The following is a 27,305-nucleotide window of genomic DNA, read 5'->3' as shown; positions in this document are numbered from 1 at the left end:
CTGGGATTTTATTTAATATTTGACCTTGAAAAGAATTCCTTGCAGATATGTTTAATTTCACTGAAAAAGCAGAGACTCCTGATTTGTCTTAAGAACAACTTTGAGTAGAGCTAGCAAATAGATATGTTAATTAATTTTATGTTTAAGAAGGGGGTCCCAGACACAATGGTATTCTCTCACTTAAGTTCTCTTTCCCCGAGGGCGTGGTATAGTGCTCACTAATAGAGTTGTTAAAATAGAAAATTCTTAACACTGATCAAAACAGACTAGTAGTAACACTGTAACAGTGCCACTGTTAGAACAATGGAACCAGGAGAAAAAGTGGACTACAATGGGAAGATGAGCAAAAATCAGCTACTGACAACCAAAAGGACCTTCATGATAACGAAAGTATTAAAAATCAAGCTCAAAGTTCATTAAAAATATTTCTCAAAAAAGACCTTTAGTGAATGGTCTAATGCTTACAAGAGGTGATGAAATTTAGGTTTATTTACATTTTCAGCACATACTTCTTTACAACATGATTTCTCTTATTAGAAATGCGGTTTTGTGAGATAAAACTGTGGAGCACAACTCCCCCCCCCCCAGAAAGTTCAGAGAAGGCTGACTCAGATTTAACAAAATCTGAGGCAATGTTATAATTTTTAAAAATATGAATTTTATCGTTAAGATGGAAGGTACATTTCGAAAATATTTCGAAAACCCAGTATGATATTTGTGTTGTGATGTTCTAAAACGCATTAAACATTTCTAATCTCACTTGAGGAACAAATGGGATTAGAAATCAATTAGGGCGGGGTCGGAGGGCGGTGCGGCGCCGCGTGGGCGCGCACGCGCCTGAGCGCGCGCCTGTGCGCGGGCGAGACGCGGCGCTCACACTGCCTTTCGCTTCGGACGCGCGGTGGGTCGAGCAGGTGTCTGTGCTGCAATAACACGTCTGCCCCGCTGCCCGCCATCGTGCCCGCCTTCCGGAAGGCCACCGCTGCGGTGATTTTCCTTCATGGGTTGAGAGACACAGGACCGGTTATGTCTGTAACATTAAATATGAACGTGGCCATGCCTACTTGGTTTGACATTTATTGGGCTTTCACCAGATTCACAGGAAGATGAAACTGGAATTAAGCAGCAGAAAGTGTAAAATCTTTGATAGAACAAGAGGTGAAGAATGGCATTCCTTCTAACAGAATTATTTTGGGAGGATTTTCTCAAGGAGCAGCTTTATCTCTGTACATGGCACTGACCACACAGCAGAAGCTGGGCAGCGTCGCCGCTCTCAGCTGCTGGCTTCCGCCGCGAGCTTCCTTTCCACAGGGTCCTATCAGTGGCGTGAATAGAGACATTTCTATTCTTCAGTGCCATGGAGATTTGGATCCTTTAGTTCCCCTAGTGTTTGGTTCTCCACTGCTGAAAGGCTGAAAACCTTGGTAAATCCAGCCAATGTAACCATCAAAACCTCTGGAGGCATGATGCACAGTTCATGTCAACAGGAAACGATGGATATCAAGCAGTTCATTGATAAACTCCTACCTTCCATTAATTGACGTCACTAACAGGCCTTGTGGAGAAGTGCACACCAGCATCATCATCGTAGAGTATAAGCTTTTTCCTGTGCCCGATCTTGAAACCTCTGATGTTCGCAGTGTTAAAATGTTTTGCAAATACACACCAATGACACAGACTAAATGAATCTCGTGGGAAATTTATGATCTGTTAAGTTTCTATGTATAATATGATCCAGAATATACTAGTATTAAAATAGGTGAAGCTAGCTTCTTTCTCCCAAATGTAATTCAGCAAAAAAAAATAAAATACTGCAACCAGATTTTTTCTTACATCACTTGAAAATTATTAGTATGCTTAATGAAAACTTGTTCAGGTATAAATAAGCAGTTAAGACAGTTTATGCATGCTGTGACTTAGACTCTGGACTTATTCCCAAATTAGTCACCATGCAGTATCTGCATTTTTATATGTGTTCATATGTGCTTAATGATTATAATACATAGTAAGAATGTGTTATTACATTATTCCTAATTATAGGGATAATGCTTCTAAGTGTCAGTAAAGAGTAATATAGCTGTCTTCAATTAATGGCCCTTTTATTTTGGGGACCAGGTTTTTCTTTCCTGAATATAATTTCTATTTAATATTCTTTTTCCTCTCTAGAAATGAAATACGTTCTTTCTTCTTTATCCTTCATAACAGACCAAATATTGCCTACTTGCCATAAACATCTGCTGTCAATACATGCTGTAATTTGACATTCTGAATCACAGACATGATGGCATTGAAAATGTATTTATACTTGTAGAAAGAAACCAGACATCCCTTCAAAGTTTCTGCACTCCCTCTTAAACTGGACCTTTGTCTGCAGCTTAGGCCTGCAGAGTTACTAGAATCTTCAGTCCAGGTAACGAGAATAATTCTGTGGTTGTATTTTTCTGCAATTTTCTGGAAGAATAATTAGGTCATATTCTAGTATGTTTTGAAATATTTAAGACTGATCTTGCAAACTGTCATTTCTAAGATGATTTGCTCTAAGATGATTCTCCTCATAGCACAGAGTTTTAGTTTACTTATTTTGCACATAGGTTTGAAACCAACTGCTGTAGGAAATGAACAATTCCATTCAAAGAATCTGCTTTACTTTTATCTGCCAATGGACTTATTTGAAATTTTCACTGTAGTCAGAGAGGATCTTTTTAAGTTAGTTTTTGTGCAAACATAAAAGTAGCAATTATTTGATTTTAAATAGATTTTTATGGTGTAGTTACCACCCAGGTTAATATGTAGCAAAAATGTATGCTTGATATTTCTGAACTGTTGTTAATTTTTCTGCTGTATCCCAACTGACTAGAATACCGTTAGGAATGCTTTATAAATGGGTGCTACTTGATGATGGAAACGATTTCGTATGGACAGTATAGGATGTTAATAATGAAGCCATATGTTTATGTCTGGATTTACAGTTTTTAAACAATCATTTACTAAGTCATTTTGCTTTTATCTTGAAGAATATAAACTATTGTTTCACACACATCAGCAAGATCTAATTTATGGCAAGAAATATTCCATTGAAATGTAGTGCTGTAATGTGGGAAAATGTAAATCTTTTTCATGGTTTCTATCAGTGTGAAATAAAATTTAATTTTGACTTAAAAAAATAAATCAATTAGACATAGTCAAAGTTTAGTTTTTTGATTTAGAGATTGGGGTTCATTCCAATCCAGTGTTTGATTAGTTGATGTGCAATAGCTCGGCTTGGTGGCACAAAGAATGCCTGCTGCTTCCCTTTGGTCACAACATCCACAACCTAAAATACACCACAATAAAATGTATTAGGATTTTAAAACTGTCTGTCATACTTAAATACTATTTCTATGCTTATACAATTCAACTAAAATGTAATGACTTTTACAGTGAATAACAACAGGAGAAAGTAATAACATCCATATTCAACATGCAAAATTTAGTACACTATTTTTAGTTGCTTCATTGAGTCAGTGATTCAATTTTTAAAATATTCCAGAAGGACATTTTTCCTGATGAAAATAAGGTTATGAAAAAGCAAAGTATATGCTACACATTTATTTTCAAAGTGAAAATCAACTTTTGGAAAAAATTCTCTTTTATCCTTTTATAAAATTCTGGAAAAAAAATCTAATTTCTACTTTTTTTGAGGTTGAGCATAAAATAAAATTAATTTTGTGTAAGCGAAGTCACTAAGGATTTCAGGTTTTCACTACTGTAGAGTATCCATCTGTTTTCTATACAAAGACATTGGGTTATACAAAACACAGACAAGTAATTTATCTTTCATTATATTACTTAAGGATGAGTTTTAAAAAGTTCTGTGAGTGTATCTGTTATACAGTTTCGTCTGTCTTGTGAAGTACATTTAAAATGAACAAGAACTTTTCAAAACTTATATGCATTTTTACTGATATTTTTTGAGTTACTTGCTTTAATGCTACAAACTAAAATATGTCAATAATAATATTCCTGCTTCTCATCTCTGAAATAATGTTCACCCATTTTAAGGCCACTGAAAGGTATCATTAATCTCAAGGAATGGCATTTGAAATGAGAAAACGGCATAGAATCATCATTACTAGAAGAATCTCACAGAAGGAGTTAACAGTGGACACATCAATTACATTGTAATCCATGAATGATGAGGGGGCCATAGCCATTCATTCAACTTGTTGAAAACATGTATCCTTGCTACATGCCCAAACCAATAGAGTCAGAGAATCAATAGAAGAAGGAAATTAAATTGAACTTCACCTGTTCTCTAGTGAACCAGCGGGCATCCTCTATTTCATTCTTGTCAACTTTAATTTCTGTAGACACTGCCACAGCTAAGCAACCAATCATTAAGGAGGAGGGCATAGGCCATGGCTGACAAGAGACATACTGAACATGGCCAATTTTGACTCCACTTTCTTCTTCTACTTCTCTCCGAACAGCATCTTCTATTGTCTCCCCTAATCAAATGGGGCAAAAGAACAAGTAGCTGATGAACATACCCTGGACATTTTGTGCTCCAAATGGTTCAAACATTTGGAAAACACTTTGGACAGAAACCCAATTCAAAGAATCAGAAAGCAGAGGCCTAAAACGAGATTGGAATTCAAGAAAAATTATTTCTTTTTTTTTTTTTTTTTTTGCGGTACGCGGGCCTCTCACTGTTGTGGCCTCTCCCGTTGTGCAGCACAGGCTCCAGACGCGCAGGCTCAGCGGACATGGCTCATGGGCCCAGCCGCTCCACGGCATGTGGGATCTTCCTGGACTGGGGCACAAACCCATGTCCCCTGCACCGGCAGGCGGACTCTCAACCACTGCGCCACCAGGGAAGCCCAAGAAACATTATTTCTTAAAGTATATGACTACCTACAGAATCCAAATGCCAAGAAACTTTTCATTTCTTAAAGGTCTAAATTTGTTATATTTTAAAAATTATAACATCTATGACTATCCAGTACCTACTTACTGTTGGCTAAACACTATGCAAACACTTTATATATTATCTTGTTTATGTAGCTAACCTTTTCCTCACTAAAATCTTGAAACATTTTTTTATGTTGTCAAACAATTATTGCAGATAACTCTTTTCCAAAGAGTTAAAAACTAAAATTTTAAAAACAGCATACAATGAAACTCATTATTTTTCTCTTACCAAATGATTATTTTTCTCTATATAATTGTTGACCCAGCTATAATAAAGTAATGCCTATAAATGTAATTTATATTTCTGATTTGTTGAAACTGAGAATTAGAATAAAGGGAATAGTTTCTAAGTTAAATTTATCTGAAAGTTTAGAAATAGTCTGCTATTTAAATACAGCTTTCTATTTCAAATAGATTGGTAAATTTCCTATATTAAAATTAATTTATATTCATAAAATTAGTGAAAAGATAATTCATAGACTAGCATAAGATATTTGTAAGACCAAACTAAATAAAGATTAGCATACAATACATATTTAAAAACCCCTAAAATCAATAAGAAAAAAAGATCAACAATCAAAACAAAAATAGGCAAAGAATATAAAAATGTAAAATTCAGGGAAAAAGAAACTGGATGCCTAAGACATATCTGAAAAAGATGCTCCATCAGCAGGGAAATAAAAATTAAAATGACAATGACATAACCATTTCATAACTATCAGAATGGCAAATAAAAATCTTGATATTCCTAACTTGGTGAAGATGAGGAATAACAGACATTTCATGTACTTCCAGAGGGAGTGTAAATTGGTAGGACACTTCAGAAAACAACTTGGCAATATGTAGAAAAGATTAAGATGCTCATATTCTATGAGCTAGCAATTCTACTCTCAGATATACACCCTATGGAGGCTTGTACCACTCCTTGCAAATGTGTACAAGGAGTAGTTCAAGAATATTCACTGCAGTGTTGTTTGTAATAGTAAAAGCTTTGAAATAAACTAAATGTCCAACAGCCGAATTGGATAAATGAATTGCAGAATATTCATAAATGGAAGGCTATACAGCAGTTTTTAAAAAATGACCTAGAGCTACTAAGAGGCAGCATAGAAATTAACAGCATGGACTCAGAGCCAAACTGCCCAGGTTTGAATCCCTGCCCTATCACTTACTAGCTGTTTGATCTTGGGCAAGTTATTCAGCCCCTGTACCTTAGGGTCGCATCTGTAAAACTGCTTTATAAGCTTGTATGAGGATCACATGATTTAATACAAAGAAAGCCTTCGGGAAAGTGTGGCACTACATATGTTTAGTACTATTATTATCTGTCAATGTAGATTAATATTGGAAGTTGAGATTAAACGTGTTAATTAGATATATTCATTTATTCCGCAAATATTTACTGAACTCCTACAACATATCAGGCATATGCTCTAAAGGTTTAGGATAGAGCAATAAATAAAACAAAGTCCTTGCCTTTATGGAACTTACATTCTGGTACTAGCAAATAATAAATAAATAGGTAGATAAATAGATAAATACATACATATATATCATGTTAGGTGCTGATCAGTGCTGTAGGGAAAAATCAGACTGGATGACGGGGATTGTAAATGCAGGGTATAGGGCTAACTAATGTATTTAGGGCTATCAGGGAAGGCCTCTCTGAAATGGTGACAGTTGAGCCTAGTACAGAAGGAAGTGAGGTGTAAATCATGCAGATACCTTGGGTAAGGGCAATATATGAAAGATATATGAAAGAGCAAATAATGAATTTTTAAAACACAAAACTATTCCACTGGTAAAAATAAAAAATATATCATCTAAAATACACAGAAAAATTAAAATATCCCAGTTTTATAACATGATAATTTATCAGAGATTATTTCTCAAATGCTGTCCAAACTTTTTATTTAGAAATTATAAGTTAAATGAAAATTACTATAAAAATTATTAAGAAAAGGCTTACCAGGTTCAATAAATCCAGCAAGGCAGGTAAACATGCCTGGAGGAAATCTTTTCTGCCTGCCTAAAAGACATTTGGTCCCATCTGGATGAATAACTTGCATGATTACTACTGGATCTGTTTAAAAAAAAAAAATCAGATATATGAATGACAGGAAAAAATAATTTAGACTCATTGTGTAAAGTCACTGTCTAGTAGGATATTAAAAACATGTATCTCCTGTAAGAACAAGACTTTTGTCTAGTTACAAGAGACTTTCTGTCGGGAGACAGAGTATTTCAGGAAAATTGCATGGAATATTGTCAGTAAGCTAAAGAAAGATCATTTTTGTCTTCTTTCTCATCTTAATAGCAACATTCATTGTGTATTTATGGTATGCTAGGCTTATTTTTATTTTTTAATTAGAAAGAAGTTTGAGTAGGTAATACATGGCACGGAGAAAATTCAAATTTTACCATAGCAAATGTAGTGAATTTCCCTATTCCTTCCATCGCAGTCCTTAACAAAATGTTTTAAAAGCTAATGTGGTTCTATGATTGAGTTTAATCCATTAAAAAAATCACTTTAAATAATAGTTCATCTCTCCAGAAGTCACTAATTCAGTAAATTCGCCTCACTAGATCACAACTGAGAACCGGTAATCAAATGTAAAAGGCTCCTGAGCAGCAAACACATATGTCACTAAGCCATGCACTTTACTCCCAGGAGACCTCCTCAGGTGTTGCTGAGTCTATCCTTTTTTCATACAACTTTAAAGGGCTGGGTTATCAGATTTCTAATTCCACAGCCAACTCAAAGCACCAATTAGGAGGAGAGAAAGTACAGGCAGACACCAGCAGTAATGAGAAGCTAGCTCCAGGCTCTACTGCTTTGGTGATGCCACAAGCAGGTACTTTGAAATCATGTATCTCAATACATCAAATTCATGCTGATTAACCCAGGGTTAAGAAGGGTAGTATAAGTCATCAAAGTATGTAATACTTTAATAATTATAGTCTTAATAGTTAAATTAAACATAAAGATATATGAAAGAGCTTTCAATAAAAAGGTAAGCCCCTCAGCAACTCAAAATCTTGTCTTTCCAGAATGCCTTATTACCTAAGATTTCCAGATGGCTGAGGTTTCACTGTAAAAGAAAAGGCTTACCAACTCTTGGGTATGATGTATTGTGAACACCATGGAGGCTAGGACAGTCTTCTTTTAAGCATACTCTTTTATAGCCACCTTCTTCAATTTTAGTTGCACTTCCACAGGTTGGGCAGAACTTATATCGACTGTGCCAGGCGAGAACAGATCTTGCTTGAGCTACAACCCCTACGAGAGAAGCAAGAGAAGTTTTACTTCTGTGACAAATTGTAAACAAATTAATACAGAAGTAAAATGTTCTTAGGTCATAATAAAGATGTACACTATATTTTCTGAATAGCTGTGCGATCAAGGGTTTTATTATTCCTATTTTTATGATCTGTATCTTTCTTTAAAAGATTTAATTCTACAAATGACAAATGAAAATTAGATTTACCTTTAATTTGGACTAATAAAATATTGTCTCTCATATAACTCTCATATCAGATAGATATACTGGGACTTCCCTGGTGGCTCAGTTGTTAAGAATCTGCCTGCCAATGCAGGGGACATGGGTTCGATCCCTGGTCCAGGAAGATCCCACATGTTGCAGAGAAACTAAGCCTGTGCACCACAACCACTGAGCCTGCGCTCTAGAGCCCGCAAGCCACAATTACTGAGCCCGCGTGCCACAACTACTGCGACTCGTGCACCTAGAGCCCATGCTCTCCAACAAGAAAAGCCACTGCAGTAAGAATCACGTGCACCGCAATGAAGAGTAGCCCCCGCCAGCCGCAACTAGAGAAAGTCCGCGTGCTGCAACAAAGACCCAATGCAGCCAAAAATAAGTAAATAAAATAAATAAATTTATATATAAAAAAAGATAGAGGTACTAACATCTGTATACACTGTATTAGTTTCGGCATTTACTATAGGTGATTTGTAAGTTTTGGATATGCATGACTCTAGCGTACAGTGACTTTATAAATAGTGACTTTACAATAGTGACTTTTATAAAAATACACTACAAAGACAGTTCTTAACTTAGATTTGGGCCATAAACACAATATTACTAGGAAACTGTAGGAACCCATCTCTACTTTCCTTGGGACTAAGACAATACTGGTCTGTGTCACTGTGGAACATATTCTGTTTACAACTAGAAACTACATAGAATAATTTTAAAAAATATTGTGTTTACAACTTTTGTGATTAACTTTGTTTATGACAAAAATGCCTAATAGAATAAATCTTAGAATATGTACACTTTGGCTACAGCCTTTACCCTGATACTTCAAAAAAGAATTAATATGGCCTGACCAAAAATACTAGAATTGGGGCAATAAGCGTAGAAATGCTACATTTCAAATGCCTGACAAAACCTCTCTCTCCTAAAATAGATTATTCAGTCTAAGGATTTTGGAATAAACAAAATAATCAGAAACAGTAATAACACATTTTAAACTAGGAAAAATGCAACAAATAAACCATAAATAAAAACAAATATAACACTGAAATTCAGTGAACCATAGGCAACATTAAATATCTGCCTGCTCCGTTACTGTGTATTATGTAATTTACCTCAAGGTATCGCCATTATTTCAGTATCATCACAATACAAAAAGCTAACATTTATTGAGTACTTACTATGTGTCAAGCACCTGGCAAAGATCTTTACGTACATTATCTTATTTAATGTTTAGAGCAACACTATAATGTAGGTACTATTATTATCCTCATTTTTGGGAGGAGGAAACTGAGGCAGACAGAGGTTAAGTATCTATGTAAGGTTACACAGCAGCTGAGTAAAACAGCCTCAGTTTCCTTACTAGCTTTTTTTTAAAGATCCTTTTGATCTTAAAATTATATATACAGCTTCAAAGAAAGGATATTTTCTTTTTAAAAGTGTTGTATTTTTTCCACAGATGTGGGGAATAAAACATACCACCCCAGGTTTTGGGATGAGTGCTAAGAAGTCTCTGGAAGAGCCTACCAGATCACCTAAGAGAATGTGGACACTGAGAAGTGACCCCTTCCTTACCTCTCATTAACTCTTCAGTCTACTGTAATATACCTTCTATTCCACTGACACTCCTCTCATCAAATTCATCAACAGCTTCATATTATCAAACCAAAGATTCTTTAAAAAAAAATCTTTGTCATCTTAATCAAATTCTCAGCAGCATTCAATATATTTGACTACTAATGCCAAGAAATACTTTGCTCTCTTGGTTTCCATGAGCACATTCTCCTGTTTTCTTCTTACCTTACGGCCGCACTGTCAACATCATCTTTGATGGCTCCTCTCCTATCTGACCTCTAAATTTAGGGGGATTCAGGTTCTTTTTTTTGCTTGCTCTCAACTCTCTAAGTAATCTCAGAAATTTCCTGGGATTTAAATACCACCTTTGTGTTGATGACTGCCATACAGGTATATTCCAGTTCCTCTCCTTAGTCCCAGATTCTATTTCCCTTCTCTGAAAGTTAACATGCCCAAAGTGAAAATCTTGATTTACTTCAAGTCTGTCCTGCTTCCCTTGCTCTACCCATCATTCTATATTATCAAGAAAGAGTATTACTATCTACCAAATTACTAAAGTCTCACACTTAGCAGTCATTCTTGATCTTTTCTTTCATTATTATATACCCCATACCCACTCCATTAGCAAGTATCGCTGATTTGCTCTCCAAAATGTATCTTGAATATACCACTTTTCCTCCATCTCCCCTATTATCATCTTAATAACTCAGACGCAGTCTAGGTTACCAGCATCTCTTTCTCACTTATAAGTCTCAACCTACTGTTCAAGCCCTATCAGTTCTACCTCCTGAATATCGCAAACTCTCCCTTTCTCTCTACTCCACTAATTCAAGCCACTGCAATCTCTTACCTGGGCTACTGTAATCTCCAGGCCCCTCTTAATAGGACTCCTGACTTCCACACTTAATTATCTACAGTTCATGATCTACAAAGCAGCCAGAGTGAGGTTTTTTTTTTTTTTTAAAAAAAAACCTAGGCCAGGTTATAACATTTAAATGGAATTTAGAATAAAATCCCTCATTCTTACCATGATATATATGACCCCACGTGAACTGGCATAGCAAGCAACAGACAGCAAAGCAAAACAGTCAAGGTCTTTGCCATTATGCTCAGTGTACAGCAGGCACTCAATAATCATTCACTAAAAAATCAAGTGAAACTAGTATGCATTAGGGTTAATTCTGGGGAAACTAATCCTGGCTGATTAAAACTGCTGTAACCACCCAGGAGAGTAGTCCTCTAGGGTGAGAACTTTAGGAAGTTTCTAATGAAGACAGCCTAATTTCATTGCTTCCTGGAAAGAGTGTGCTTCCTAGAAATTGTGGATACATGCAATTTCAATCCAGTACCAAAAATCAGATTATTACCAATACAAGTAAACAGTGTTCACTTCTTACCAGCTTCTTTTTCTTTCAATTGAAGAAGAGCTGGCATTGGAGGATGAAGAAAATAGCAATTTTCATGTCTTTGCTTAAATTCTTCAGCAGCAACAGGATCTATACCTAAAGCAAACCAGGCAACCAACCCATCTTTTTCTTGTGAGACTTCCCCAGCATAATTAAATAACTCTTTTTTCATTTCAAGTTCTACTCCAAGGAAAATCAAGGTGATCTTCTCAGGCTGAGCCAAATAATCCTTTATATCTGTGTAGTTCAGCTGACAAAGCCTGACTTCCGGCTGTTGGAAACTTTCTTTATTGCCACCTAGAGTAACCAAGGGATTTAAATCTGAGAAAAGGATATAAACTGTGGCTGGATGGCTTTCTTTTGCTAACAGCCAGTCAGAATTATTTCTTTTTTCACTTTTCCGGTCCAGTAGTGTCTTGCTAAAATAATTTTCACATTCTTCCATTTCACTGGTTAGGAACCAAGGCTTTTTCCCACCTTTAGCATTAGCTAGTAAGTTAGCTATATGTTTATAACCCCAAAATTTAGCAATATCCAGTGCAGTCTGCCTTGATTTATTGATAATGGATCTGTCGCACCTATGGATGGAAGCAAAAAATAAAATAGTAAAGAAACATTTTCTTCAGTATTTATTACAGTTATATTTCCAGATGTATGTGATAGCCCCTCTATTTAATAATTGCATATATTTCTTTTTGTTTTAGCACATAATATACCAATGGAAAGGTAAAAGAAATAATCATAAATGATTAAAAGTTAGAGACAGCAGATATTTAAAATTTCTGGAAGATTATTTATAAAATAAAAAAGCATACGTTTTATGTGCTATAATGAGATATTAAATTTTTACAAGGAGTTTTCTATAGTCATAGTGGGTAGATTTACACATTCTATTTGGGAGAAAAAAATTAATTTAACTCAATTTCTTTGCTGTTAAGTATGAAGGGTTAATTTCCCAATTAAAAAAAGTTAAAAATTTTTAATTAGAAATTATGCTATTATATAACAAGACTGTTCAATGAGTTATTTACAAGCCCAATGTTATAAATATGGCTATAAGAAAAATTTAAAAGAAAATACGTAATCCAGAAATTAAACCAGACACTCCTTCAGGTGGTACAGCCTAAAATGTTTACCCTTTCTCAAGTAGAAACTGGACAACATCTGGGTGCCCATTCCTTGCAGCATACATTAAAGCAGTCCAGCCATTTTCAGAAGTTTCATTGAGAAGAGATGGAGAATGACTGAGCATTACTGTTAACCTGGCAATATCTCCTTCTGCAGCTGAATAGTGAAATTGGGATATAATTTCTTGGTTTGGACTTCTTTTTACAGAAGACATTTCTTCCTTAAAATAGGAAAATAGGAAAAAAAACTCATTTGCAATTGCTTTCTTCTATCAATGATTGAACATTATCAGGGTGCTGATATAATTAGAATATTAGTTATGGTTTCTAAAACAATATACTCTTAAAAAGGTAACTAGTAGTCAACTGTCATCACAGCATACATTTCAAAACTGTTATCAGTTGAGAATTTTAAATATAATTCAACATGGGGGATGTATAAAATAATGTATAAAGAACTCTGGTGGAATACAGTTGAAGGGGGTGACATCATTGGGAGGGGGAATAAGGTAACACATTACAAAGAGGAAAGTGTATTTCAGGCAAACCAGAGGGACTTCAATATGGATCAGGGCATAAGGGGGGTTAAAGCAAGCAGACAGAAATAAAGACAGATGTTTTCAGCAGATGCCAAGTAGTATTCTTAGAATCTGTGGTACTAGAAACAGATCTGTCCTCTCAGGGAAATTATGATCCTATTCAAAAAGCTACGTTTCACATGAAAAAAATTTATTGCTTTACCTCGCATAGTTAATTCTGCTAATCCATCAGGGAATGATTTTTGCTCCTGGTGTGAGGTAGGGGTCACAATACATTTTATCCCACTAGATAATCCATTTGACTCAGCATCATTCTTGAATTCACTATATTTGTCCCATTACATTGCAGTATTATCCTTTTCACAAATGAGACGACCATATATTTTGGACCTATTATTGGACACTGTTCTATTGGTCACTTTGTCTATCCTTGAATCACAGAAGCTTTTAAAACCATTAACTTTGTCTGCTTTGTTACTCTGTTATTTCAGTAAGAAAGAAAATAATTGTTCCATACCTTTTAATAAATGTTGCCTAATTGTGGACTGAATGTGGTAGGGCACAAACTGAGCTTTTTTGTGTGTGTGGGTGGAAATGGTTCATATTTCAGTTGTCTATAAACTTCTCAAAGTACTTTTTTTAAGGTATGATTTTTTTTCTATGAAATTCTATTAAGAAAAGATTTGGGATTCTAACTAGGTTTCTACCATTCTGAGCATAAGGTATTGAGGCTAAAGAGAAAGAAAGGTTATAATCCATAATTTTTGACAGCAGTTGTCTCTAGGGTTCTGACACTGCAATTTTGTTGATCAGTCATGTAGTAGGAATAGCATGACAATATAAAAAGAAAAAATAAAAAGAAAAAAGTGGGCTTTGTGACTGTTCACCTTACCTGTTTATATCTTTCTGCTACCTATAAATAGGTCAAAACTACTCATAGGAATAGAAACAAAATATTGAAATTCTGTATACAACTTAAAGTAGGGGAGTGACTTCTAGATTAGAAAACAATTTTTTATTTCTTTTGATTTACTCTAGAATTTACTTCACCATCCTCTTCATATTAAGATTCCTAAATGCTTTAAAAATATTATGAATAACAAAAGCTACAACTTTTCAGGACTTTATTTTGCACTGCTGTATACTGACTCATGAATGGTCTCCCTTTAAAGTTGCCTTTTCCTTAAAATCATATCATACAGGTTCTTCAGTTAGGTTTACTTCAGGCAATATTTAAGTCATGGTCACTTCCTTACCTTCTCCACAGCCCACTCACTGCAGGTTGACTGCAAAACTGGCCTCCAAAAATATAGTTCCATTCACTACCCCCAGCGCAGTGCTTATGCATACAGTATTCTCAGGTGAAAAGAAGTGGAAAATGCACACTTTCTCCCTTAGCTTTCTCAGCAGAAAAGCCATCTAGAAATAGAACCATTACTCATTCCAGAAGAGCACACAAAGTCTAAAGTCCACCTCTACTGTTTGATTTACTTTTTCATTTCTCATTGTCAGGTTCTCCTGAAGGTAAGGATTTGAAGGCAGGATGAGGTGATTCAGTTGGCTAAATGCTGCCCTTGCTGTCCAAGAACACGGACTATCCTGAGAAGTCATTTTAAAGAATCTTGAGTTTAAAGAGTCTTAGATTTAGCCAAACCAACATCCACTTTTACGGATGTGTACCCCGGTGCCCCTGACTGGTCCAAGGTCACATGGCTCAAGAGACAGGGCAGACCTCAAATACAGCTTTGTCACTTAAGTCACCGACCATTATTTCTTGGGCGTTCAAGAGGGCCATCTAACCGACCAAGCGCCACCCATTGCACGGTCTCTCCAATGTCTCCAAACAGTCAAATACCTTGAGAGTTTATTCCCTTGTCAGTACTGTGAGATTACTTTTATTTAAAAACGTGAAAGCACACATGAAGCAGCACTTCTTTTTCCCCACCTCAAAGACTGCGCTGGATCGGCTGAGTCCCCAGCCTCGTCCCCGTCGCCCGGGCTGCAAGTCCAAGCGCGAGGCTGCGCCACACCACCCAGCAGGGCAGGGCCCGACAGCGCGGAGACCCGAGAGCAGAAAGAACTGGTTACCAGCTCCAGAAGCGGCACTGGGCCGACTAACTCGCCGCTGCTGCTACTGACCCACAGGTGACCAGAATAGAAGAAAGCAGGTGGTAGTCGAAGAACCAGGAAATCCCCACGCTCGCTCTTCCCGGCGCCGGATGGAGCCTCTCAAACTTCCGGCGAAGGGCCGGTGTCCTCGCACGGCTTTATGGGTGATGTAGTTTGAAGGTCACGGACTGAGAGATTCGAGAAGGCTCGGGGCTTGGCGGAGAGAGGCTTTGGGGAGCTGGGGCAGGAGGTGCCAGCTGAGAGGACCGGCTTCCTAATGGTGAGTGAAAGGCTGTTTGGTTTGGTTTTGTTTTTTTCCCGGTGAGACCGAGATGTGTAGAGCGATGAAAAATTGTAGGTCTGTGGAAACGGTTTTAAGTTCTCCAGAATTTCACATCTAGCCCCCACAAGCTTCCCTCGGATACAGTTCAGTGCGTTGGAGTGTTCAAAGCATTCTTTCTTGTTAGATAAACCGGGAATATTGTTTGGACCAAGTCGTTCCAGTATATGACCTTAAACAGGTTATTGGCCTCGAACCTCAATCACCTCATATGAGAAATGGGACCATGTGTTGATGCTTACCTCATTAAGTAGTCCTCTAAAAAGTTTATGTCAATCGCCCACAACACCTCCTTGGGTTGTTGTGAAGTTTAAATAGAAGCACATATGTACACACAACGCAATTATTATTGTTACTGTTATTTATTTATTTATTTATTTTTTTTTGCGGTACGCGGGCCTCCCACTGTTGTGGCCTCTCCCGTTGCGGAGCACAGGCTCCGGACGCGCAGGCTCAGCGGCCATGGCTCACGGGCCCAGCCGCTCCGCGGCATGTGGGATCCTCCCAGACCGGGGCACGAACCCGCATCCCCTGCACCGGCAGGCGGACTCTCAACCACTGCGCCACCAGGGAGGCCCGTTACTGTTATTTTTAATTTAATTTCCCGTGTTTTCGTACTCCAAAACCTACACAAGTTAAGTGAGTTCGAAATTACAAAGCTCGGCGTTGTTAGTCGTCTTAACTCCCAGATCAGGTATTTTTTCTTTATTAAATTGCCCCCTTGGCATTCACTAACAGTTAAGGAGTCTCAAGGTTGGCCATTGCTTCGTACCCCGATTTTAGGCACTGGAAGTTCTTTCTTTTCTCAGTGAAGTTTTTACATGCCCGCCGACATTGTACTTCCATAACTACTTTTTTCTAACTTTGTTCTATGTTTCTTTCTGTGAGTAGTTGTCTTCAGTCTTTAATGATTTCAGTGATGAGGCAGGAGGTCAGAAATACTTTTCAGTTAACTCACTTGGAATACCCAATCTCTGTATTCAAACATATCTTAAATAAGTTGGTTAACGAACGCACCTATATAAATAAATCAGCTAAACAATGATTAATATATAGCCCTCTTTCCAGCCCTTTGGATTCTTTTGAAGTAAATTCCAGAGATCATATTATTTTATTGATAAGTATATAAGATTAAGCTTTCTGGAATTATGAATATATATCTAAAATATAAAAGGGCTTTTAAAAAGAACATAACTGCAATATGATTAGTACACTTAAAATTTTAACAGTACTGTAATATCATAAAAGAGACATTCAATGTCAAATTTAATTGTCTTAAATTTTATTCCATATTTTACAATTGATTTACTGAAATCAAGACCTAAACAAAGTCTCCACATTACTTTTGATGTATTTCAATCTATAGGTTCCCGTTTAATTTTTTTATTGCAATCTATTTGTTAAAAAATAATGATGCTGTAGAATTTCGCGCATTCTGAATTTTGCAAATTGTATGGATACCTATGATGTCCTTTCTCCTGTCTTTTTTTAAACTGGTAGTTAAATCTACAGCATTATTCAGATTGAGGGTTTTTTGTTTTTTCCCCTGAAAAGACTTCATAGGTGTTACTTCCTATTGTATTACTTTAAGAGACATATGCTATCTGGTTATCTTTCTGTCATGTTATGGTTGGTTATTGGGTTCAGATGTTGTCAACCAGATAAAGTTTATGATAAACAGCATAAATTCTCCTTCGCCTTTTTAGCTAATAGTTTTAGCAACCATTGATGACTGCTATGTCCGTGATTTCATTAGGAGGTGCAAAATGGCAATATTCTTATTTGATCATTAATTCTACCTTTACTAACAGAAATTCTTTTATAATAAAGAACTTTACATTTTAAAGTATTTGTACAGTTTTTATAGGAAGAGTAAGATAAATGTGTGATTTTTCTCCTTTATTTCCTAGTTTTCAGCATGAGTTAGTTCCCTTGTCACCTTCAGGTTTTTAAGTATATTTATGAACTCATGGATGTTAAAAATTTTAATATATTTCTATAATATTTATTACTTTAATGCTCAAATTGTTTCTTCTTTGGCCAGTGGGAACTCCCTCAGGTGGGCTCCTGAATTCTTTTGACCAGGCCACTGTAGTGTTTGATAGCTTACTTCCTTTCTGGCATAACAAAATGTTTTTAGACTGATTCTGTAAATATTCTGCACATCCCTGGATTCAACCCTTTCTCCAAGGAGCATTGGTTCCTTTTAGTAAGAAATGGTATTTAGATACCACAGCCTTTGTACTTGGGGTGCTCATTGCTAATGGGGTACTAAATACTTCTCTGCATGTAATCCTCTTTTAGGGAAGTTGAATAGATACAGATCCTATCCAATAGGAGTCTATATTCCAGGGGCAGTAATGCTGCCAACATAGATATTAATGCCGTAATGTTTTCATTTTATTACTTTCCCATTTAGAAACTTAAAGGTTCCTCAGTACCTAGGACAAAAAGTTGAAATTCTTTAGCTTAGCATTAGGTACCTTCCTTAATATGGACCCAGTGTATATTTTTAGCTATATTTTCCCAAGAATATTCTGTATAAATTGTCTCTCTGATCCTGCCAAACTGGCTTATAACTGACCTAGGATACGTCTTATTCTTCCTTTCCTCAATACTTTTGCTCAGGCCACTTTTCCTAACTTAAATGTTTTCCCTTAACTAAATCCAACCCATTTCTCAAAGCCATCTCAAGTCCCTCTTCTCTTTGTTCTTCTAGATCATTCCTGACCATATGATTATCAGTCTACCACCAACATTCCCTTTCTCTTGCCACTTCAGTGTATGCTAACCTTTCTTCCAGCTGCCAGCAACGGTATTATTATTATTATTTTTGGCCTGAGGGCCTTTTCTTGTCACCAAAGCCCACTTTGTCTTCCTGCTCAGTAGATCAGCAATGCTAGATAAGTAATAATGCCTGGGAGCAGCCCTAAGCTGATGACTGACATGAGTGAGTATATAAATTCCTCAGCCTTTCTCACTCTTTCACTACACTGGCTACACTGTTCTAGACTGGCTACCAGATTCCCCCAGTGGGATTAGGTTCTTTTTATCTACAGTGGGCACTTGATTAATAACCAACCCTTTATTGCTTGCTTTCCCTTCCCTGTCTCACTTCCTCCCTCCCTTACTATTGTTTCCTCCTGGTTAACCAATTGCATGTGAATCTTTGTCTCAGGGTTTGATTCTGGGAAAAACTAAACTAAGACAAGGATTTTTCCTTCTTTGAATTCATAACCTCTATTATATAGTAGTTAGCTTCCTCTGCATAACTTGAGAGAATCATTAACCATCATTAAATAAACAAATCACTATTACCACTCATCCTGGAACACATTCCTTTTTGTTTTGTATATTAGAGTCAGTGTTATTGTAAATCAATGCATGGAATTTGGATTGATTGCCTTTGAGTCAAATAGTTTGGAGTTCAAATTTGAAATCACAGTTTTCTCTGCTCATCCATTGCATCAATTTCCAAAATGGTTTATCCCTCCCTCTTAGCAGACCTCATGGACCCTTTGTTGCAGTTTTTAGTTTTAGCTGCTTTTAGCTGCTTAAACTTTTTCGTTTAGTTTTGGCACCCTGCTAGTGAATGTTGTGTGTAATACATAGACTATTTCTTAAAGACAGAAATATGCCAGCCGTTTCCTGCAAATTTAGTGAAAATCTGTCTAGTCAATTTTCCTTCAACTAGATAGAAACTTTATTTTATGGACAACATATAAATAAATGTTTATCTAGGTAATTTTACTTGGTGATTAATCTTATATTACCTGGAGATATGTCTCATTCTTGCCACATATTGCTTTTAAATTTTTGTATTAATACTTCATTTTTTTTTTTTTTTTGCGGTACGCGGGCCTCTCACTGTTGTGGCCTCTCCCGTTGCGGAGCACAGGCTCCGGACGCTCAGGCTCAGCGGCCATGGCTCACGGGCCCAGCCGCTCCGCGGCACGTGGGATCTTCCCGGACGGGGCACGAACCCGTGTCCCCTGCATCGGCAGGCGGACTCTCAACCACTGCGCCACCAGGGAAGCCCAATACTTCATATATTTTTGCCTTTTCCTCTAATAGAGTTTATTTTTTAAGTGAAAAGAGTCTAATTTAAAAAAATTTTTCTACAGTGATAGCTGCTTTTCTTTCACATGTAAGGACACAATAAAAGTTGGTGGTTGATAATGAGATATGCTGGGAACTGTGCTTTAAACAATTTAGAGGTGAATTCAAAAAAAGTGAAGGTACCTTGAACTCTACATAGGGTCTTTGATATAAAATAATGTCACATGTAATTACAGATAGGGATCTAATTTGCATACATCATACACATATTCTACATTCTTGAATACACCAAGTTTGCTCTGGACTTTGGGATAGCTGGTCCCTCTTTTAAAAATACTCCTCTCTGGGCTTCCCTGGTGGCCCACGTACCGCAAAAGAGAGGCCCGCGTACCGCAAAACAAACAAACAAACTCCTCTCTTAGATTTTCTAATTGTAGGCTCCTTTTTGCTATTCATGGGTTGTTCAAATGTCACCTTTGTAGAGGGCTTCCCTGATGACCTAGTTTACAATAGCTCTCCCACTGATATTTTCTTGTTTCTGGTATTCTTGTTTTTGATATTTCTTGTTTCTGTTCTTTATTTATTGTTTGTCCCTCTTAGAATGTAAACTACTACATGAGAAGGTCCTCATTTATCTCATTTACTTCTGTTTTCCCAGGACCTGTAATTTTGATTGACATATAGGAAACATTCAGTTAATATTTGTTGATGTTAAGTAAATGGTTGCTCTCTTATTAAGTCAAATGTATTTTTGATGTTGCTACCATACCTTGGAAATTAGAACTTCTCAAATGGCATGCATCTGACTTCCTGTGGTTATGTTTGTGTGTTTACGGAATTTAGTCAGGAAAATAATATCTGGTTGTTCCTTTCAAGGAGTTCATTGCCTAATGAAGTAAAACAGATGATAAACTATTACATGTTCTATGATAGAGTGAAGACAAAGTAGAGAGCACATAATGGGTACCCAATCTACACTTACATGGCAGGGTTAGAAAAGGTACACTGGAGACCTAAAGTTCTTACCTATGTCTATTCTTCTCTTCTTCCAGATCTTCTGGGAAGAGGATATGGCCCATGTTCCTTAAAGCTAGTCATGGCCTTGTGATTAGTTATAGCCAATGCACTGTGGATAGAAGTGGTGCTCTTCTGGGCCAAAGTAGTTACGAAACGGTACATTGTGCTCCAGATCTTTTTTGCCCTATTATGGTAATCTGGGTGTGGCATGTTAAGATGACCAAGTCATAAGGAGATAGGACTGGCATTTACCCTAGGGAGGGAGCTACTTTGGAGAGCTACCAGACTTACAGTGGACTTTGCATAAGTAAGAAATAAATTTTTGTGGTGTGAGCCTCTGAAATTTCAGGGTTAAGCTGCTACCTGGCCATAACAAGTCTATTCTGAGTAATACAGAAAACAGTGAGGAGGTAACCTCTGAACTGAGTTTTGAAGGGCCAGGAAATGAAAGAACAGAATCTGTTTGTCAGGGATTCTTCCTTTCCTCCTTGCCTGGGAAGAACCTGAACTCTTAAAAGAGTAGGAGCAAACTTAGAGATAAAAGTTGGTTAGTAGTCCAGATTTTAAGAAAGTATTAGAGTCCACTAAGTGTCAGGTATGTCAGAAAAACACACCATAACATCCTGATATTCTAGGGCCTTGGTAGGCAGATTGTGGACAGCGCTCTATCAGCAGTCCCCAACTTGTCCGATTTAAAGCCTATTGTGTTCACTCTGCTTTTGCAAATGCATTTCTTCTTACTAAGAATGACAGCATGTAATAGCAGTTGACAGAGATGACCAAAATAAAACACTTTACCCTTTGTAATGTGTACATCACAAAGAAATGCTTTTAATCTTTAAATGTGCTCATTTTTTAATGATTTTTATGGGTACCAAGTCACTCTTGTTGGGTTTAATGGTAATTTCATGTCTTATGATTTTCAAAAACAATTTTCAGAGTTTTTCACTGTTAGAAGTATATGGAAATGACTAGTTTTTACACAAACATCAATTTAGTTTATGTATTTTATAAAGAATTCTCAAACAGCAGTTTGTTCTTATTTACAAATGGTCTCTCCCTTTTTGCTGTATGAGTTGTGTTTTATGAAGCAACAACCATGATGTGAGAAAGAGTCTTGTCTGATCAGAGGCAGAATTAACATTACTTGAAAGAGCAGCCTTCTTTCTGTGTACTCAAGTTAATTGATACAGTAATTTAATCATTGAGCCGCTGCTCACATTTCATGTTTAAGTTACTTACACTTGATTTTATTTTATTTTTTTAGAATGTCTAGGCTGATGAGGATTTAAATGGATTTGTAGCATTTAAAAATGTCCTCAAAACTGATTGCAGCATGACATTCATCAGATTCTGTATTCAGTTTTAGTTTAGCTATTTTGAAGCTATCAGATGAAAAAAAATCTAAATTTAATATTCTGCAACAGATTTTTTCCATCATCATACTAAAGCCCAGAGGAACACAATATATTTTTTTTCATTTTAGTCTTCTATTTTTCCTTAGGATATTTTTGACCCCAGATACTTTTTCCTTTAAATTTGACTGAGCTGTGATCATGGCTCTGACCTCTAGCCTTGAAAGAAGAGGAGTTATGCCTCTCAGGAGCGATGCCTCAGGCACTTTGCAAATCGGCTGGCAGGGATTATTTCCCAGGCTGTGAAACGATGACCTTCTACAGAGAGTGAATGTCTGCAGTGCACGTAAATTCCTTCAGCCATGATTGAGAGCCTTAGGCTTGTTACCTGCTCTATGAATCAGAGTCCATTCTATCTTTATGGAAGATGGGTAATTTAGTGCTATATTTAAAGCCACATGTTATGTGCTCACATGTCAGTTAATTTATTGCTGGAGGTGAATATATTCTTTTTTTTTGAGCCCTATATAGGGTTAGTTCAGAAGTAAGTCTGGAGTTTTGGAATGAAAAACTGGGATAATTTTACTATGATTAGAGGGCACCTATCCCGTTATTTCTAAACAAAGTGCCCCAGCAGTACTCTGTCCGCTGTCTCCAACATGTCTGATTTCAGTCTCTCAGAGAGGATTTCTGTTGCCTCCTAAGCTGTCATTACAACAATAATATAATGCTGATTGCTTCAATATTCTCAGAATACGTTAAAAAGAGGAATGAAATTTAAAATGATTAATAAATACTTTTTGAATCTGTGGGATGGCATTTTGTTTTTATTCTCTGAACTGCCAGTCTTAATACAGTAAATTTCCAGAGTTTCTATATTTTTAGGATAGAAAACTGATTTTCAATATTGGTAATTTTAACATTAATGCTTAACACATTAATGTTAAAAATACATTCTGTATTTTAAGTTCTTGTGAAAAATCCTGAGAATCCACTTATTGCCACTATACAGTCTAGCCAGTTCCAATATAAATATGACCAACAGAATTGTGGGAAAGCTACAGTAATTTAAGAGAGAAGCTATGCCACTGAAGGCCATGTGAAATACTTAGAAAGCAGGATAAGAAACTATTACAAAATGCCACTAGGGATAGCTCTTATAATATCCCATTTTGTCCTAGTTAAAAAGTTATCTGCTATGGGTGAAAATATCTCCAGTTTAAATCACAGGGAACTTTACTGGTGACAGGACCATCAATGTGATACATCTTAGGTAAGACCAGGCACTTTGATCTGAAATAAAATTTGAACATTAATTCATTCGTTCAAAAATAAGGAGTTCTTAAAATGTTGATGGAGAATAGTACTTAATGAAGATCAGTTATGCAAAATTTAGCTAATTTTGTTAAATCCAACTTTAAACCCCCAATGGATAAAGCTTAACTTATTTAAGTTATACCTCATCATTCATTCTCTTTTGCATGGTTTCTGGTTTTCTTAGCAAACTAAATCTGTGATATATTTGGGTGCAGATTTATTTAAAAGTCCCTGGCCTATGGAATCTGGTAAAGCTGAAAGGGAAAAGAGAAACACAATACTATCTTTGTTCCATGACTGTGGGATGGCATGGGATAATCAAATACTGATCTAAACATCTTTCACCCTCACCTTTGCCACCCTCTCCTTCCTCCCCTTTCTCCCATCTTCTGTGATCAAGATTTTAATTTAGCATACGTGAGAAAAAATTGTAGTGAAATAACTAGGACAGTGATTATATTGCTTTTCAAATGTTGGTCCTAGTCCTGAAATCAGAATACAATTTCATCTTTGAGTTTTAATGACCTCAAATAGGATAGGAGTACATTATACCTTGATTTGTAAGCCTACTTTTGGAAGAATGTATAAATTGTCTTTATGGAATTGTGTAGCACCAAAATGTAATGAATGATGTAAGTCAATCTGATTTATACTTTACAATCTTTTTTCTTATAAGCAGCCTCTGCCTCCTCCTTGGCATTCCCACTGTGCCACCATCCTTGTTTAAGATCTTCTCACTGGGATTACTACAGAGGCTTCACAAGTGCTCTTCTTGTCTCATATCTCTTCTTTTAATTTATCTCCTAGAATACAGCGAAAAGAGTGATCTTTTAAATGCAGTTGTTCATTTGCTTTAAGTACTTTATTACTATGCATCACCTTCAGGACAATATAGATTATGAGGTTCTTTCTTTTTATTTAATTGCAATACCATCAAATACATTTTTTGGAGGACATATATCTAGAATATGTTTATTTATAAATTATACACATGTACAAGGTTTACCATTCTAAAATATTGTATACAGTATATAATATGTACAAAAACAGAATTTTGGAAAAAGGAGGTGGTAAGAATAATTGTAAAAGAAGCTCTCATTTTTTCTTCTTGTACTCTTGTATTTGTCTTGTGTACCCAACTTTGGAGAACTCCACTACTCCCTTACTTTCTACCTACCCTAGATCCATAAGTAAATAATTACAGGAGCTGTGGCATGTCACCTCCTTCTATTTCTTCTGTTAGAAACACCTGCCTCACCCTACCTCCTCACTCATACAGCCTGTTCTTGAGTAGTTACTACTTGCTTTTCAGAACTAAGTTCATGTGTCACTGTCTCATGGCAACCAAATTATATCCCCTTGTCTGGTTCCAGAGCACTCTGAATAAACCTTTTTCATAATATTTTATAGTATAGCTATTTCTTTTTTTCTAACGTTCAAAAGATTAGGGGCTCCTTTGGGGAACAACTGTCTTGTCCATCTTTTCATCGTTAGAGGCAACCATAATGCCTGGCACGTGTTATACCCATAATGCCTGGCACGAAGTTAAATGAATTCATGAATGAACCAGGAAGGAAGGAAAGAAGAAAGGAATGAAGAGACAGAGAGAGAGAGGGCAGGAGGGAGGGAGGGAAGAATTAACAGGTGTGTTTGAGATAAAGCAGTCTATTACTGGTAGAAGGAGAATTTTAACCGATTTCTTCATTGTTTCCTGATGGTCATTGGTAAATATTTAGGGAAGGTAATTTTGCATTATTTAAGGTGAGAAATTCTGTTTATTATATTTAAATATTGCTATGTAAATGCTCTCACTTTTCTCTAGGTCCGGAATAGTCACCTGGTAACTTTTTTCTACTGAAAGCTTCGTTTTTATCCTTTAAAAAAAATGTCCTGTTTTATATAATGCCATAGGACTAGCACAGGTATGTAAAATATTGAAGTGCTTAAAGTTCCTTTTGAAATGAGTGTGGGGATAGAGTGGATCATAGGAAACAGGTTATGGATAAGGATAATGTATTTTGATGATATTCAAATTCATTCAGCAAAGACCAAATAAGTCAGAGCAGATTTGCTGGTTCATCAGTTGTGCTCCTTCTGCATCCTTATTAGTAAACTGTAACACATTTTACAAAGACCCATCATTTCCTACAGGGCACAGCTCTAGGTTAAGCCTAAAAAGCAACTTTCATTATAGATCGTTCATTGAAAGCAGAGTGAAGCAATTACAGTATCTCTTTGAAGAGGTATATTGGCCAAAGACTATTTGGGATAGTGCATTATACTGGATTAGTTATTTAATACTTTGACTATTATTGAAACTTGGAAATGTGTGTAGATGCCCTCTTGGGCTTATTGATATTGTTAGAAAAGCAACATATATTCTGGAAAAAGAAGGTATATGATCCTAAGCAGCCTTCTTGAAAGCTAAAATGTAGTAATTTCCCAGTTGGTGTTTTATGAAGTTTACAGTACCAAGGAAAGTTGTTTTGAGTAATAATTTTTCTGTGACACATTGATAAAACCAAATTTCTATTCTCTTGATAACTTGTCTTTGAGCAAATTTAGATGTAAAAATATAGGGGTTCTTCTTTTATATTTAATCTGTCTGAATTTTCTCATTTGAAAAATTGGAATAAAATGCATAAAATGCATAAGATCTTTTTCATAATGGACCAATCATAAAAATTCTGTTTCATTTAGGCAAATTAGTTCTTCTAAAGAGTCAAATAGTCTCCTTGGAAATGGTTGACTCTTTTCTCCTGAAAGTAATGGATTTTTGTCACCTTTCTCTGATATTGAGGACAGGGTTATGTTTTTAAATTCTTTAAATTTAAAGGCTCTGAGTTATTTGAATATGTCAAATCTGAGTTATTTAAATTCAACTGAATCTTATGATTCTTACTTGAAGGTTTCGAATATAATTTAAAATTTGGAAAAACAGTTTCTTGCAACTAGGGAATGATTTCTCAAATCACGAGTTCAAATTTCTCTGTTTAAATGGCATATCTCCTTTATACAAGTAACAGCTTGCAAGAAATTGTCATTAGCATTCGAATCTAAGTCTAAGGTGTGTTTCTTTCACTGGTATTTGCAGAGTTGTTATACATTTACACAGGTCATTCATGGGACTTTTTCTTTTACATTGCCATCTTTACAGATTCATTCTCAAAAAGATACAATAAGTGTATGCTATAAATACAATCTGGGGTGTTTTCTTGTGGACTACTGTGCTGTATCAAAGATCTGTTCTAGATGCAATAGCTGTTATTTTTAGTGTTACAGCTACTATACATTTATTTGTTCTTGATCTTAACTTTTCCAGTTTACCTTTCCATTACCAAGGACACAATCTAGTTCACAGGTTAAAATTTCTCAGCTCCATTAATGAAACCAAAGTGGATTTTTCCAAGTTGATTCATCAGTAATGATGGAAGAAATAAATTGTAGCAATGGAAGTAATGGATTTAGATGAACACATTTATATTAGTTGATGAATCACATGATTTCTGCCAATATGAAACTTCAATAATTCAAGTGAATGGGGTTATTTAAAAGACATTCCTAATATGTACTAATGAAAAAATAGTTTATTATTTTCTTGGCACTACTACATTTCATTTCTTTCCCAAATTCTTTTTACTTCACTTGTATAAGTATGATAATACTTGGTTGAAGTGGAGGTTAATTTAATACTACCTGCCTAGGTTCAAAACCTGACTCTGTTACTTTGAGCTGTGCCTTTGGGCCAGTTGCTTAATCTGTGCCTCAGTTACCTTATCTGAATAATGGATTGATTAATAGTAACTTCCTCATAAAATTTTTATAAGAATTAAATGAGTACATGTGAAAAAGCTTAAGAAATATTGGCATATGTAACTTAAAACACATTGGGGTTATTCCTTAATCTCTTTTTTGTTAAGACATTACAGTATTTTTGTACTTGGAATGGAGAGTGTTTATCAAATGATCACCTAGAATAAAAAAGTGAATTGTATGAGAAAGCTCTCTCATTAA

General features: G+C 36.0%; 1 protein-coding gene and 1 pseudogene across 6 annotated transcripts; one reads left to right on the top strand and one right to left on the bottom strand.

Moving 5' to 3' along the window:
* Positions 1-460: 460 nt before the first annotated feature.
* On the top strand, positions 461-3,191 carry LOC309804761 (acyl-protein thioesterase 1-like; annotated as a pseudogene). The gene has a single exon. The product of its transcript is annotated as an acyl-protein thioesterase 1-like (transcript).
* NUDT12 (nudix hydrolase 12) lies at positions 3,183-15,323 on the bottom strand. 5 transcript variants are annotated; one of them, XM_082622321.1, is made up of 7 exons: positions 15,183-15,323; positions 12,565-12,776; positions 11,420-12,006; positions 8,063-8,230; positions 6,920-7,033; positions 4,288-4,487; positions 3,183-3,313 (listed from the first exon to the last, which is right to left on the bottom strand). In XM_082622321.1, the coding sequence occupies exons 2-7, from the start codon at positions 12,768-12,770 to the stop codon at positions 3,203-3,205; spliced, it is 1,386 nt and encodes a 461-aa protein (XP_082478447.1). In that variant the 5' UTR covers positions 12,771-12,776; positions 15,183-15,323; the 3' UTR covers positions 3,183-3,202. The 5 variants fall into 5 exon arrangements, with proteins under 5 accessions (XP_082478447.1, XP_082478444.1, XP_082478446.1 ...); XM_082622318.1 differs by having other exon boundaries at positions 15,234-15,322; XM_082622320.1 differs by having other exon boundaries at positions 15,040-15,224.
* Between the last annotated feature and the right edge of the window lie 11,982 nt (positions 15,324-27,305).

Source organism: Mesoplodon mirus (assembly GCF_964341445.2).
Source record: "Mesoplodon mirus genome assembly, chromosome: 5".
NCBI lineage: Eukaryota > Metazoa > Chordata > Mammalia > Artiodactyla > Ziphiidae > Mesoplodon > Mesoplodon mirus.
The sequence above is the reverse complement of the archived record's forward strand: the minus strand, read 5'-3'. Positions and strand labels throughout refer to the sequence as shown.

What these genes read in the sequence shown, in the direction of transcription:
- NUDT12 (XM_082622317.1), bottom strand. Translation starts at nt 14,413, where the DNA reads ATGGAACTATATTTTTGGAGGCCAGTTTTGCAGTCAACCTGCAGTGAG. An exon ending in ATTGAAAGAAAAAGAAGCTG is followed by an intron (nt 8,231 to 11,419) that starts GTAAGAAGTGAA and finishes CTTCTCTCGTAG; the next exon opens with GGGTTGTAGCTCAAGCAAGA. An exon ending in TACATCATACCCAAGAGTTG is followed by an intron (nt 7,034 to 8,062) that starts GTAAGCCTTTTC and finishes TTTTTTAAACAG; the next exon opens with ATCCAGTAGTAATCATGCAA.